Source organism: Pinus tabuliformis, chromosome 9, assembly GCF_031772625.1.
Source record: "Pinus tabuliformis cultivar Carrire ecotype Pingquan chromosome 9, CPIR1, whole genome shotgun sequence".
In the NCBI taxonomy this organism is placed as follows: Eukaryota; Viridiplantae; Streptophyta; class Pinopsida; order Pinales; family Pinaceae; genus Pinus; species Pinus tabuliformis.
In genome coordinates, this window is record NC_142307.1 from 1,940,242,433 (window position 1) to 1,940,258,747 (window position 16,315).

The 16,315-nt window shown below is 36.9% G+C and overlaps 1 protein-coding gene across 7 annotated transcripts in view; it reads left to right on the forward strand.

Moving 5' to 3' along the window:
- The first annotated feature begins 908 nt into the window (after positions 1–908).
- LOC149156728 (uncharacterized) overlaps positions 909–16,315 on the forward strand; it is a 34,287-nt gene continuing 18,880 nt past the window's right edge. Inside the window, exons 1-6 of one of the 7 annotated variants that reach the window (XM_089438475.1) lie at positions 911–1,093; positions 1,276–1,327; positions 1,829–1,969; positions 2,185–2,551; positions 6,314–6,356; positions 6,461–6,736. In XM_089438475.1, the coding sequence (XP_089294601.1) occupies positions 2,438–2,551; positions 6,314–6,356; positions 6,461–6,736 (433 nt within the window). In that variant the 5' untranslated portion in view covers positions 911–1,093; positions 1,276–1,327; positions 1,829–1,969; positions 2,185–2,437. Of the gene's footprint in view, positions 1,094–1,275; positions 1,328–1,708; positions 1,970–2,184; positions 2,552–6,313; positions 6,357–6,460; positions 6,737–16,315 lie in introns of all 7 variants that reach the window. The other 6 variants (XM_089438482.1, XM_089438479.1, XM_089438477.1 and 3 more) reach the window with 6 other exon arrangements.

The following is a 16,315-nucleotide window of genomic DNA, read 5'->3' on the forward strand; positions in this document are numbered from 1 at the left end:
TTCATTTTCAAGTTATTTTAACACAAAATCATTTAATCTCATTACAAATTTTTTCTTTGTTTAACAACTCCATACCCCTTGTTTATAAGACTCTAAAATGTCAAATTAAACAAGAAATATCAATTTAATGTTATAATTATTTTTGTTAAGTTACAAGCCGATTCAAAAATTAGCAAAACTCCATGTTCTAATGAAGATAAAACTTTCAATCATAATAATTAAACAATATTACCTATTGCGAATGAAAAAATCTATATCGTCTATAAATTAAACTACACCTTACTTAACATACTAAAAAATATAAAACATTGATTTTTTTATCAAATTTATATTAAACTTTTATTAAGATTTATTATTTAATAAAAAATTAAAATTAATATAATATCATTTATCATATATTTTTCAAAATTTCCAATAAAAACTAAACAACATACACATAAAAATAAATAAATAAAAATATAATAAATTTCAATCAGACCACACGACCAATCAACCATTTTTAATTTCCCAGCACGCCATATCTCACCCTGATATAATGATGCTGACAAATCCTCGGTATGAAACATTCAAAGTATCTTTATCCCTGTACGCAAATTTAATATTGTGAACAAATTCCACGTCAGCCCAATGATGACTTGGCAAGCACATGCTTTTGCCAATAATGAGCGAAACTCACCACACATCTGTCGAGTCCTTAATAGCTATCGTGCGTACAAAAGCTAAAACACACGTCAGCGGAAAAGATTCCATTTTGCGAAATTACCGGGGTGGCGGGTGCGCCCTACGGGTTATGGCCCGTCGACGAAGAGTTGCCGGGAATTCAAAATTCTTACAAGGAAAACAAACAAAAAAAAATTCTAAAATCTTTTTTTAAAGAAGAATATTATATTTTTTTATTTAAATTTATGTGTTGATTAGCGCACAATTTATTTTTTAAGTACCCGCCCTGTGCTTATCGTATTCTCAGTCTGCAGAGTTTCAGCAATGGCGGACCGCAAGCAGTCCTTGGCGAGGATTACGAGATAGCCTTTTCTATAGCCCGTAGGACCCCAGTTCAACGGCGCTCTGTCTCGAGCTTTGTGATACAGTACAGGTCGGGTGGTCGATTCCTTCGCAGCAATTATTCTGTACCTTTATCTTGAAAACCTTGGTTCAGTTCTACGTAATTTGAAACCCTAGTTAAATTCTTTCGAATACAAAAGCTGCTGCTACTGTAATACCCTGTTTTCTACAATATTATGTCGGAATTGCCACCTAATTTGAATTTCTTTACAGTTTCAAAGCTTCTGCTGCCGTTAAACCCCGTTTTCTGCCTTAGAACTGCTAGGTTGGTTGAATTCTTTATAATTTCAAAGCTTCTGATGCGAAACCCTACTCTCTATAATATTATATTGGCACTATTATTTAAAATAATAATAACGGCTACTTACAGCAGCTTTCTATTTCGTGCAAAGTTGTTTTTACTATGTTTAGTGTCTTCTTACACTTTGTAGCCAGAGCACTCCACAGCGAAACGTTCGGAAAGTATTTAGCGTTTCATGTTTAATGGATGCAATTATGGCTGTTGTTTATTGTTTGCCCTTTTTAAACGGTTGCTTGATTGCCTTAGAATGGAATGAGTGTCTGACGGCATGATTAGTGATATTATATTTTGCTCTATCTGAACGAATGTTTCTTTTATTTTTATTATCGGTAATGCTTTGTCAAGGGAGCGAATATGCCGTGCATGGTAGAGATACATACGAATAGAAAGTAAATGTGAGGCGAAGATTCCCGGACATGGTTCGATTCTCACGGGCTGTTATGTGATGTTCGGAAATGTTTCCAGCAATTACACGTCAGATAAGGATTCCGCGCAAGTTAAGATCACAGGGTGTCTTGGAATTGCCCGCTTGAAAAAGGCAAAGCACAAAAGCAAGGGCAAGTGCTCGGAATCTTGCTTTTATCTTTCGTAACAACATGCATTATTGTGAGTATAAAACCTAGTTAAAATTGAAAATGACTTTTGGCACTTGCTAAGATCTGTTATGCGTTTTATCTTTACAAAATTTGGATCTCTAGTAGTTATCATATATATATATATATATATATAATTTTTGGTTTTTTGGTTTTTTGTTTTTGTTTTTTGCCTTCTTGTTCAAATATACGCCTTTTTCTGACGTTTCTTCATTAACTTTTTGCCAGTAGCTTCATACCCGGGGCTGATTATATAAACGGTGACTTAAACCGCAGGAGGGTTTATTCGTGGAATATTAGATTGAATGATCAAATGTTGAGTGCTTGCGTTCGTAGCTGCATTATTACAGGAGAGGCTCTTGGGCATAGTTTTAGAGTTCATAATGGACGGCTTAATATATCTTCTGAAATATGCAATTGAATAAGAGGCTCTGGAAGAAGAGAATTTAGGGCCTGGGAACAGGAAAGGAGAGTTGAATAAATGGGGGCCTGCTGCTGTCGTCTAAGAACAAATGTTCTCGTTAATTACAGCTCAGGCCTTTGTCAAGGACGTTACTGCATTCCTGGCTGTGCAAGTTGTACTCGTGGAGTGCTGGTATGGCTCGTCAACCGACTTTGTACTTGACTCCCTTTTTTTATTGATTTTCAAGAAGCAAATTTAGCCCGATGCGGTCTTAAGACTGAATTGATAAAACCAATCTGATTGATTCCCTGGAAGTTGAAAGTTTCCGTAAACTGTGGTCTCTAGTGCAAAATATTCAGGTTTCATGCTGCTACAATGAAGCGTAATTTAATGAACTCATAATTCACATAAGGCTATGAGTCTGTGCTTTTGTGTTTAGATACTAGTTATGGCATCAAAACCTGTATGAATAATAGTCTTATGAGTCCCTGCCTGTCTATGCTTGTAATTTAATGAACTCATAACTCACATAAGGCTATGAGTCTGTGCTTTTGTGTTTACATACTAGTTATAGCATCAAAACCTGTATGAATAAAAATATTATGAGTCTCTGCCTGTCTATGCTTGTTCCACGGCTTCTTCTCTTGCCCTAGTAGCATAGTTACCAGCTTCAGGTGGATCCCCGGCTTAGTTTCGTCTGGACCCTGAACTTCTGTGACCAGCCGAACCTGTCTGAATTGAACTTCGGAACCTTCCCTAGGCTATTGCAAAGAAAACCGCTCAAAAAAACAATTTGAATTACTATTTTTTGTATGTTTCTGTACTCTGTCATTATTTGAATTTTTGAGCAATGTATATAACTTTAGGTATTTATGCGTTCCATATTTCCAATCTTTTTCGGAAACCTTTTGAACTCTTTTGGAAATCCTGAGCACTTCTGAAGTCTGAACTTTCCCTTCCTGAACCTGCCATACTTTTCAAACATGTTAACTTTGCCCATCAGCTGCACCTGCGTCTACGCCCCAATTGCATCCATATTGAATGTTAGTGGTTATGGTCTGCTACATGCATTATCAGGTAAGGATTTTGTCCTGTTGAAAGAATTACACACTCTTCACTTCATCAGATACAAATTTCCTATATATACAAAAGAGTTTTAGGTACTTAGTGTTTCATAAACTCATATCCAGATAGAGGAAACACCAATGAGTGTGAGAACCAAAGAAAGTCTTCTGACTATTGCAACTTCTGAAGAGATATGAGACTAGCAGTGCAAAAGGGGCATCATTGAGAAATCTTTCTTCTGAACCACAAGTCTTAGGGCTAGCTGCTACGTTATTAGGCCTGAACACACAGAAGTTATCTTATAGAAATCCTCAGTAATGCTTTTGTTGGTACTCTAAGCAAAGTGTGCTTTAAATTACAAAGAAAGCAAATTATAGTGGCAAACTGGACACATGCCTCCAATATTAAATTATGATAGGCGTATTCTGGAAATCTTACAGCATTTGAGGGATAGAATATGGCCTCTAAAAATAGCAGCTTAAAATTATAAAACTTAAATAACAAGAAGGAAGATTTAAGCAGCACTGATAACGATCCTGTCTGTGATTTCAATGTTTGAATGCTTATCACTATTGCACTGTATTTAGTACCCCAGACTTAATGTGAACTTTTAGAGATTCCAAGGGGCATGCAAACTTTTGAAAGCAGAGTTTATGGTGATAAGTTTATTTAAACTTGAAACTGGATGAAGAAAATACCGTTGGTATCAGCTTCAACCTTCTCAGAGAAGTTTTGCTGAGATATCACAATCTGAGCTTCTCGTAATGGAAGGGGAAGGCAAAGCAAAATGGGGTGTGATTTACAACTTTTGCATTATTGTAGGAAGAGAAGAGCAAGGATACATGCGATGATTGGTGTTGAATAATCAGTGGTGGCAATGTATCATTATATGGTATATTGCCAATCTAAAAGAGGTGGTGACATTGCAGTGTTGCAGCAAATACGAAGGTACTGAAGGAAGATCACGAGAAATATTTGCAATGTTACAGTATGGCGTGAATGCTTCAGACATACATGGGCAATGATAGTATTTCAAGCCTATAGCAACTCATCTAATTCTCAGAAGGTTTTTGATATTACTACTGTTGACTCACTCTGAAGTTCGAACATCCTGAATTCAAGCAGGAATGTGATATGTTCATTCTTTTTTCTACTTGGTTTGTGATACAAAAACTTCTTACATAAACATCTCTACCATTAATGATAACGGCAGGGAAAGTTGAGTTTCCCCTTCTACCCATGATTGAGTTCTGAGACATTACTTGGATTTTTTTATTCTTAATTGAGGCCAATTCAAAATTTTACTAGGGCTACCATTTGAGACATCTAATTAAGTTATATCAAAGGGGGTTTAGTTATGAAGTCATGGTTCAAGACTTTCCCCACCCTTCTTTGAAAAATATTTTTCTCATTCCGTCAGATTTTTTATTGTAATTATAACTAAAAGGAGAAATATCATTCACATGGTAGCTACCTTAGAAGTAGTCTCTTGCAAGCAATTGTTTTTTCAGAGTTGAAATTTCATCAGACTTTCTGAACAGCAAGGGTTTGTTGACCCGATGGGGCGGGGGGGAAGGGGTTTCTTTATGATTTGGTAAACTTGTGTTTGTTGCCTTATTCACAAGCATCCCTTTTGGTGAAGGAACTTAAGTTCATGGGTATGGCTGTCCTATGAATCTACCAGATAACATTTGTATGAGCTTATCTTACTACTTTTCTTTCTTTTGAAAGTACCATTCTAGTAATCTTCCTTATATCATGGTATGCTAGTGTTTTAATCCATATGACTTTTTTTTTAAAATTTTCATCCAACATTGCTTTTGATGCTTCCTACTGCTCTGGTGTTGGTGCTTCGGTCGATTGAATTTCCTATTCTTTGATGTAATATAGTCTACAGAATCATGCCCATGTATGTCAAAGAGAATCTCTAAAGTGTCTCTTATGGAAGCTCCTGTAGAAATCTAGAAGTCCCATATTAAGATTCAATGATAAATCTTTCTACTATAATTGGTAAATCATGAATCTTGTTATGCATTAGGATTGGGACTAGCGGCTACATTTAAAGTGGAGTGATTTTATAAATGGTGAAGTGTTCTTGCGGGTCTACAATCAAGGTGACATATTTCAAGGAATGGACATTAAGATCCAAGAAAGAAGGCAATACTTAAACATATATTTTTTTTAAGTTTGTGCAAAAAGAAAGGAATATACTATAATACCACCACAAAAATAGGGGGTATGTTTCACGAACTGAGAAAGTTAGAAAAAATATTTTCAAGAATTTGATGTATATATAGAGTTTGTCCAAGGGAAAGGGGAATTTGAATTTTGATATTTCTTTTTTACATTTTCATTGAGTTATGCCATGATGTGAAAGTCCTGAAGCTGGGACCTTGTAAACAAAATGCAACGGAAACAAAATATCTCAATTTTTTAAGCTCACACAAAGACAGCTCTACATCTGATGAAAATGGATCTGCATTTGGAACTAGCTAATACTCTACCTAAAAGCTGTACCTCCATCCTATACAGAGACTTATTAGGGATACAATGATCTAAGTCACTGAAGTGATCTTGCTTATAACTTTGAAATGGGGATATTAATGAAATTCTTTATGTTTCAGGTGTAGAAAATCATACGAGGCATTTTAATCATTTTGCAATATGAATGCTGTCTTCACGTCATATATGATTTTATTTGATATTGCAGTGAGGTTGCATTCCACAAGTTAATAGAAAACATACTTTTCTGCCTATTTTGTTTCTAGTGCTGTGAGTGTACTACCCACAAGGCATATAATTTTTTTTAAGTTTGTGATAGTAATTTATTCATGTTGGGTCATCAGCTGAAATTTGACATCATATATGCTCAATTATATTTTGGTGCAGTGTGCTTCTAGAGCAGAAGAGATAGATTCTTCTTCTGTGCAAGGTATGCCACCTTCAGATTCTGCAAAAGCTTTAATAGAGATGGCATTGGAAACACTGGTTACTGAGAAATTTGAGCTCATCTAATTTTAGTAACTGAAAATGCAGATGGGAGGCGTGTTCAGACAGCTTCTGCTGGACTACTGACAAGACAGAATAAGAGTGGTCCTGTTCAGAGTCGGGAGTCTCAACTTCTGAGAGTAAGTTCTGATGAAACTCAAGGTGAAGAAGCAGTTCCATTTCAAAATTTGAAAAATGCAGAAAACGAGAGTGAATTATCAGATTGCAAACCCAATTCTCCAGAAAAATGCCAGCCATCAAAACTAAGTGATGCTGTTGTGCCATTGGTGGATGAAGAGGATGGTTGTCCCACTTGTCTTGAAGGTACATGCCATCCACTTTTTGCATGTTTCTCTTCCTCTATAAAGATCAACATACATTACTCTGTTTAGAGTAGCACAAACAACATGGAGTTTTGTACTCCAAATATTATTTTTTGAATACTACATCTCATATTAATGGGAGGAAAATGTACAAGAGAGCTGAAAAAAATAAAAACCGAAACAGAAGGGTATATACAATGATGGCTTATAAGTTATGCCCTCTTCCTTAGAGCAACTAGGGCAGCAATAAACTCAGAATATGCTAAAGCATTTTGCTCTTTGGCATACTTAATCAGGAGATAGCCTTTGGCAAGCAATTGCATACACACCTCTTCTTGCTAAGAGTGACAACATGATTGGACTGAATTGACCTCATTGGAGAAAACGTATTTGCATCTTAACTTTTGGATTGTAAATAAGGCTACAATCCAATTATAGTTCCAGATGCTCGTGAAGTGAGATAATATCAAGGATCTTGATTCATCAACAAGAGCTACACTACAAAGAAGTTTTTCTTGAAGTAGTGCTGAATGTCGATCTTGAACAGACCTCCATCAACTGCTAGCAAACTTGTACTCCCACAAAATGTGCTTTAACGTCTTTGAGTGGTTGCACTGGGGGCATGGGCCATTTGTTAACTTGCTTTGGGCAAGGCAGGATTGGAGGGCGCATCCCTTTGTAAACAATTATCCATGTAAAACCGCTGAGCTTGTCATTGAGTCAGAGCGACCAAAAAATGTGCAATTGACAGATCATCCTAACCTTCAAGGTTAGAAGGTGTTCAAACTTCAAATAGCATTCAATACAACGGATATAGGGTTTGATGTAGAATAAAGTTTCTTGGTATAATCCTATTGAATCATCTTTCAAAATCTCCATCTTCAATTTCTCCAACATGTACCCTTCATATCAATATTTAGATTGTATTAATCCTCTAGAGGAAGCAAAACCCATAATGTCTTTGATAGCTAGCTTATCAAAAGACATGAGCCTTGCTAATTCTTTCCAATCCTTCCAGGGCCTTGATGCAAAATCCTAGAGATCCCTTTTTTACTCAACCTACAAGCTTCAAATTTAGGACACTCAAAATAACATTGCCCCTGGGTTAGCTAGGTAAAGTCCTTGTTGTTAGAATCATGGGTCTTTGTTGGAAGGATGGGTCTCTTTGACTCCACCAATTTTTCTATCTCCATGGAGTTTTTATATGATTTCTTGGAAAATTCTGTCATCCTTGTCTGAATAGTTGCGACAAATATAATTTGAAAATACTTAGTTTTGGTTTAGAAGCCTTAATAGAATGATCAAATATTTTGGATATGTGTTGCTTATGGATTGTAGCTTCAAAGAAGCATACAATATGCATATCTAGTCCATAGTAATGAGTAAATGACATTGTGGTTATAGTATGAGGTAGCTTTATATTCAAGTCATTCAAGATTGCTTACATCTTGAGCATTAAAATTATCTTGAACATCGAAGAGGTGAGGTGACAGTCTCATTAGTCGTGATTCAACTAATCATTTTAGACAATGGGATTATTTTCATCTAATTTCCTAATTTTAAGATTGCTTCTTTTGTTTTATATAATATATGATCTATGTGGATGAGCTTAGGTGGCGAGGTCTTAATAACATGACCTTGCTTAAAATAATATTGATAGTCATATCTCTAAAGTTGGTTTGAGCCTCCTTTTATGCTCCTTGATGAAACACTTTTCAAGTATATCCTTTAGAGCCTTTGATATTTTATAGCTTTTTTTATGGTCAAAATAACAATAAAGTTTATTATGGATGCCTATCAACAAAAAATACATTGAATATATTAGGCTATGATATTATTGATTTCACATATTTTTTTTTGTGTTCTATTGGTTAAATGACAAAACACATTGCACATCTTCATGCAAATTCTTTGGTGAGGTTATTGAATTATTGAACTTGGTCCTTTAGCTTAAGTCATAAGGTTGCATTAATTGTTGTAGAGTTTCAAGTTATAGTCGATTGGTAGTGCCTAATAACCATAAGAGGTCGCTACAGAGGCCGAAGCTAGAGAGGTTGCATATCCAGTTTACCGAGTGAAGGCATAAGGAGGGGCGGGGCGGTTAACCCACCACCGCAGAGACAGGGACAGATACAGAGGTAGGAGCGGATTCACCTAAAATTGCTTAAACCTGGTAAACGACGAATTCTCGGTCTATCCTATACCTGTAGTGTGCGTGCTCATGATCACGCCTGCAGCTTCTGCCTCTCCATATGCTTCAATTGATGTTTGGGCTGGGCCAACTACTGAGTAAACCGGTTATGAAACTGGATCATCCGTAGAGGGATCTGGATCTTTACGAGGTGGTGGCCTTAGAACTGAACCTTAAGTAGGTAGGTCCATCCGTATATGCATATGGCCTTGGAATGGGATAAACTCCAATTGGTTATTCGACTGGAAATGGAACCTCCAACTCTCTATTGAACAACTAATTTTTCAAGTTTTACTATTCCACAATTATTTTTCTTGGAAAAATGTTACTTATAATAAGAACAAACACGTTACAACAAAACTACATGCATGCATAGCTGCTTGAAGGCTAAAAGAAAGGCCTTTAGGTTCGTGCATTTCTTAAAATGAGAGTGCTTTTAATTCCAAATTACATCAACAAATCTTTCCAAATGCTATTTGAAGGAAACACTATAGAAATTATTTTGAATAAAAATTGCCTCACACCACATTTTCCAAACACCATACAAAGTGATCACTGAGATGGAGCACCAAACCCCTCTACAATGAAAAGGACACATGGAATCACCATTACCTAAGAGTGTTGCTTTCTAATAGATTTTCTTGAAGAGAATATGCCTCGAAGAGGACCAAACAAAGCGTCAACATTCTTAAGCAGCAGGATAGTTCAAAATAGAGGATAAAGAGTCTCAAACTGACCATAAAGTGGACAGATATCATCATTGAAGCTTGCCCTTTATAGATGCTTCTTGGAGGGTAGGCTCTGCTTGTTAGGGTAAACTTGACTCAGTGAAAGAGTTAAAGTTGTTAGGTCCACAACAACTCCACGATGGTGGTTTCAGGCACATGTTTTTGGTGGCTCATGGTATTAGAGCCCATGGATTACATGTGATGAAGCCTTTAAAAGGCTTGGGGATTCTCCATTGTAATGCGCATGAGTTGAATGGAGGACTTACTTGGCTGGCTTGGCTACATTTATTAAGTGAAGGCATGGTTGTGTTTCAACCATATGAACAATAATAGATCTATTAGTTAGTTTTTACCAATTTGGGTTTTCTAGGTTAAAATCTCAATGTTTTATGTGTTATTGTTGCTACAATTATTTTTTCTTGCATTGTCTTTATTTCTAATACTCCTATCTAGAAACCATATGATGACATGCAATTTTAATGAAACCCTAAAGGTATAGACTATTCACCCACTTGGATTCCTTGTTTCTAAGGCTTCATCTTTTATTTAGCTTCTCTTGGTGAAGGACGCGGTTATTGAGATAATGATATATCCTTTAGGCTTGTAGATTCATATGGGTTTATCATATTCCATAGCTAATCTCACCAAATAGGATTTGGAGTGATACATTGAGTTTGTATATCTCATCTAATGGAGTCAATTTTTGGATATCATAAATAGCAAGATGATTATGTTGAACTAAGCCAAATTCTCTCGAAACATTAATACAAGTTGTCCATGCTCTAGCACCATCATATGATAGACTTCTCCTATTGAAAATTGGTAGCTAAGGGATGAATTTCCTTGAAAAAAAATTTCATTTCCAAATATTCTAGAGTGACTTTTGAAAAATGAAAATCATGTCTATCATTGCAACCAGGGATTTCCAAAATTAGTAAGTCACCTTGTTTCAATTGGGGATTGGAGTCTCCCATGGGTTGGTGCCCACAAATTCTGTTAAGTTGGTGCTCAACTAGGAGATTGGTGTCTCTTGTGGGTTGGTGCTTGTTACCACACAATCTAGCAGGGCCCTAAGGAAGGAAAACCTAAGGGACAACTACTAGACTAAGTGACAACAACAGGACAATGACCCACTGTCACCTCAGTCAAGGTCCCCTGCTCCACAACATTAACCTCCAAAGTGATTGACGGTTGAGATTAGATCTCACCTCAGTGGAGATCAACGATTGAGATTTATCTAATCCACTAATGCAAATAACCTTTGCATCTCATTAGATTAACTCACTTTATCCTAGATGCTTAGGCTTGTGTAGAAGTACCTTCTCGAGCTACAATCATCAATACTTGGATCTCATTATTGAAAAGGATCAAGTAAAATAAATGTAGGATGTCATTAGAGAGTTGTAGATGGAGGAGGCACAATCATCGAGGCAATAATTAAATGAGAAAAGGATTTAGACTAAGGGTGAGAGAAGCATGCTAGTTTGTTCAATACATTAAGTGTTATAGTTGAGAGGCTAGTGAAGGGGTGGTCATATTGGTCACTTATCATAAAGGCATTGGTGTAACATGCAAGAGGGCTTATGTGTGAACATGTTGTAAAATTGCATCGACTGACAATGCTTTTTTGCCGAAGGAAAAATCACAATTTTGTTCATAATGAACAAAATTACATATTGTAGATGCTAGAAAGCATGTGTAAAACAACATATCTTGGTTTCCAAGATCAATAACAACTCATCAAAGAGTTAATACAAACTACTCTCTTCTACCTTTCCTTTTTTCCACGTTCCTCCAACCATTAGAGTTGGGAATGGAAGATACGAGTCATTTGAGTCTCTTTTACATTTATAGAAATTTCTTTGTCAGAATATGAGCTTTCAGATGCATGAATTCTTTTGGTACCACTGACTTCTTTTTTAGATGGGATTTTATCTATTTGCTATTGTTGAACAAAAGGCATTGGAACTATTGAAGAATTTTGCATGGATTCCTAGGATTTCTGGACATTGTTATTTCAGGTTTTTTCTGGGATTTTTGCATCTTCTGCTCTGACTTCCTAGGATTCTGAAAACTGCCAACCTTTTGGCTTTGGAGCTTGTCGCTTTTTCCTTTTTGGATATGTTTTTGCTTGTGGGCACACATTTTGAAGATGACCAGCTTGTAAACATATACGGTAGCGGAATGCTGTATTGTAATCACGGAGCTGGGACCACTGCATATTGTTGTGTAACAAAATAATTCTATCAGGTAAACCTTTACTGAGGTCTACCTCTACGCAGATTTTGGCAAAAGTGAAAATGCCTTTTGAGACTCTATCTTCATCCACTTTTAGGAACTTCCCCAAGGAATTCCCTATTCCTTCTAATACTAAGTGATGCCAAAAATGTAGGGGAAGGTTATGTAACCGGACCCATATTGCCATTTTGGAGATCACCATGGTATTTGCATCAAATCTCGGGAACCAAGGTATCAAGAAGAGACTCGCATTGCCCCAGAACCATGGTCCCTCGTTTAACACATATTTCAGATTTGTTGCTGTGTCAAACTTTATAATAAAAAAACCTTTAGAACATAGGTGAATTTCACAGTTTTCTGTCCAGGTAGAGAAAATCCATTGATGTAGGCTCTTTGATTTGGGCCAAAATCCATTGAATCTGCAGATTATTGCTCTTGTATGGAAATCAAAGTATAATTCATTTACCTTTGGCAAGTTGATTGTCAATGCCGACACCTAGTTCATCTGCTCCACAATATAGGGACCAGGAAGATTGGGACATTGTTATGTGTTTTTTTTCGGTTCTGTCTTCCCTTTAACTGCATCCTTGAAGGAAGTTGGGCCTTTGGAACTAGATCTAGGACAACCTCCAAGAAGTCACATGTTCATGATGATGGTTGAATCAGGTACAATGCCATAGTCTTGCAACTTGAATCCCTCTTGCAGAGATTTCCCCGCATAAATCAAATTTTGGAGTCTTACTGGAATACCTAGTTGTTCTTGAATCTTTTGCTTCAGATCTTGTACCCGATCCCAGATCCAAACCCTCATACACACTGATTTCCCACTCAATGTTTTAATAAAAATCTGGATTGAAGCCCCTTCAATCAGATCTGGGGGTTTGCAGCCTAGATCCATCCTCATATTGATCTCATTCGATAGATTTGAGGGTAGATTTGTTGCTTCGAGCATCTTCGTTTACAGGACTTTGGAGGTTTCTTGTACAAGGCTCCACTCATACACCCGCTAGCCATGACAAAAGTCTGAAATCTGGTTCATATGGTTAAGCATTTAACTTAGTGACCTACTGAATATTCAGATCCCTGGATATAAAATGAACGAGGTCGATTTTGGTATCCCAATGTACATTAACATCAACTGGGCCCCACTGCCACGCCTATCAACAATAGGTCCAATGGAGGGTGTCGATGGTGGTTTTTGAAATTTGGTAGGGCCCCCTTGATATGCCTAGATTGTTGCCATGTGTCCTAGGGGTTTACTATTTAGGGGGCATCTCAGACCCCCGTTTTGGCTAAGCATTGAGCATGTTGGGATCACTCGAAGTGGACAAGAGCCATTGATCTCATCCAAGCCGCGTTGATACGTTGATCCAAGATGTTTTGCATTGATGTGTCCTCTGCCACATTAAGTCATCGTGGACCAATCATTGTCTGCCATGTGGTCCTTTTGCCATGCCATATCTTTGCCACGTCACACTAGATATCGACCTTTCCTTTTCGATGTTTATACTATATGCTTGGTGCTTGGTATCATTCCCTTTGGTACCAATATATTTAAGCTTTTGATAAACCCATCCTATATAAACGTGGTTTAAAAATATTAGTGGTTAACCGGTTTCAAATACTAGTACTGCCTTATTCAATTTAAACCATTAAATAGGCTCTCGGTACCTCGTAGTTGAGGGTTCAATATGACGGGCCATTAGGTGACGACAATCACTTTCCTGTTAGCTGTTGTCTGGTGATGCGAGGGACATATCACTCCATTTGGTATGCTAAACCCATCTGGTACGAGTATGCTTTAAGTAACATAATCATGGATTAATAAAGGACCTCTGCTCACTTGGTTGTAGTGCGAGCAACTATCATCCGATACTGATATGCTTTGTTTGCTTCTTTTTGCCTTTACATGTTGTAGGCTTCTTGCTCCTTTGCTGTTTTCTGCCTCGAGTTGTCTGCTTGGCCCTCTACTGCCTCTGTTGTAGAACTTCCTTTGACATCATTTGCACCTTAAGCCATCTGCTCGACCATCTACTACCTCTGTTGCTCGAATTGTAGAACCTCCTTTAACATCAATGACAACATATGTGCAATATATAGCTTGTATCTAGGTAGGATGGCTTGCAAGGGAGCTTGATGAGGTGTGTGATCAAGTAAGAATATTACTTATTGCTTAACAAAAGTATTTAAGGAAATATTCTAAACCTATTTAGTATGTGTTACTTCTAACGTGTGCCCCTGTTTATAACAATTTTTGTTTTTTTTTAAATAACAAATTATCTTGCAATAAAATAAGAATGGACATAAATTACTCTTTAGAAGGAAACCCATAGATGATCATTGTAAACATCATGCAAAATCTGAAAATAGCCTTTACAAATGAGGTTATACATCTCAAAAGCATGAGCTAAACCTAATAAATATCCATTTCATGATCATTGTGATATTAAACATCAAAAATATCTCAAGATGCTTGTTAAACACTAGATCATGGATTAGTAGAGGAGTTTCACTTCCAGGTCTACTTTCATCATTAGCAATATTAAGAGCATCAAGAGAGAGTTCTAATCTTAGGGATTCATTATCCACATCCCATCTTTACGAGGTCCAATTGTATATTCTTCACCATTGTGAACCACAAGTTACATGTTTGAATGCACATATACTAGAGATCCTCGACCTTTGGGTGCTCCAACGCTTCATTGGCTAATTTTGCAAAAATACAACATTTTCCCCATGACGAGTCCACCATTTAATCAAGTCCATGGTCCTTGTTGAAATTCAAAGAGATGATAGAATTTCTTACATGATAATTACTTGTGTTTGTTTATTTATATGTTTTTTCATTTAGCCATTACTTCATTCATTAGGTCATCAAGTAATTATACAAATACAATGCAAAAAAGATAGGAGACACCGATGTTTAGGCCAGAGGCCACGACAAAACCCATAAGGGGAAAACTCGTCAATCCTTTCCTTATAGATTCTTTGTCAACAAGAGAAATCCAAGTCAAACTAACCAGTGCCAAGTCAGTCCTTAAAATTCTGCCAAGTTAAACCTCCAAATTCCGCCTTCTTGTAGCTTGAATCATCAGAGATAGTTGCCTTCTTGTAGTTCAGATTTACACAAAGATCTGGTCCATCAAAAAGCTTGCTTGTCGCAAAGATATGGTCCAACAGAAACTCGCATCAGAGAGGTATGCCATGTCACAAAAACTCGCTTTTATTGCAGATAATTTATTGCAAGGGAACTCACATCATTACATGGACTCTGTACTTCTGGAAACTTGTAATATTACAAAGATACTGTCACTCTTGTAGCTCGCATTCTTCAGAATAATGGTCCTCTTGTAGGCTATCTTTTCACAGAAACTCACTGTTTTGTTTAGCTTGTGTACCACAAAAAAGTAAGCCTTAGATGTCCAAATTTCCTTCCACAAATGTGTATTGGATTTCTTTCCAAGTGAAGGAGTACATATGCCAATATATAGTTTGTTTTTGCATGTGAAAGGTCAGGTCTTTTAAGCAGGCCGACATGTCTCCTGGGAGGGCTGATTTGGTAGATTGGAGATACAAATTGTTGAGAAATCTAGGGCAGCTATATTAGGGTGATTTCTCTTTTACTTTGATAACTACTCGTGATGTTCTTTTACTTAATTGGATGTACTTGTAATTAGCTTCTTCTTCTCTTGATTATTATAATGTTCTTATCATCAAACAACTACCAAACTATAAAGATCAATAACACAAATGGACACAGGATATAGGTTGCTAGCCAGGGCCAAAACCTCTCCTAGAGAGGAAAACCCACAAGAATTCTTCTCTTCGTATAGAATCTTCAAATGACGAATTCCAAGACACTTAGACCCAAGACCAAGTCAACCTTTCCTTTTGATGAGCTTCTCTTTCACAAAGTCAACCCAAGTCAAACTTCTCCAAAACTGTTGCAACTTCTCTTCTGATCACAAGTTTGGACCTACAACATTTGATTGCAATTTTAGGTCTTGTTGCAGAAACCCTAATTTGCACGTGTGGGGAAAAGATGGTAAAATAGACCACCTCTCCCCTTTGCTTAGGGTGCTTCTTTCTCCTTAGGTATTCAGCTTCAAAAATTAATCTTCTTGACACCAAAACTTTGGCTTCTTGAGATAGCTGCAATTCAGTCTTACTGCAACAAAAGTGTGCCCTAATTTCCTTCGCACGTGTGGGAGGATGTAGCCCAAAAAAAATCTTCTAAACTTCTATCTTTCTTCCTTTGGTTTTCCTCCTTTTTGCTTGTCTTTTAAGGTCTCTTTCTTGTCCTTGAACAAACTACTTGGATGCTCTCTTAATGAGGTCGAATGCTATTGTATATATACATTTTCGTGGAGCTAGAACAACCCTAATAAGGCTGACTTCATCCTTGTAGGCTGACTTGTCTTCT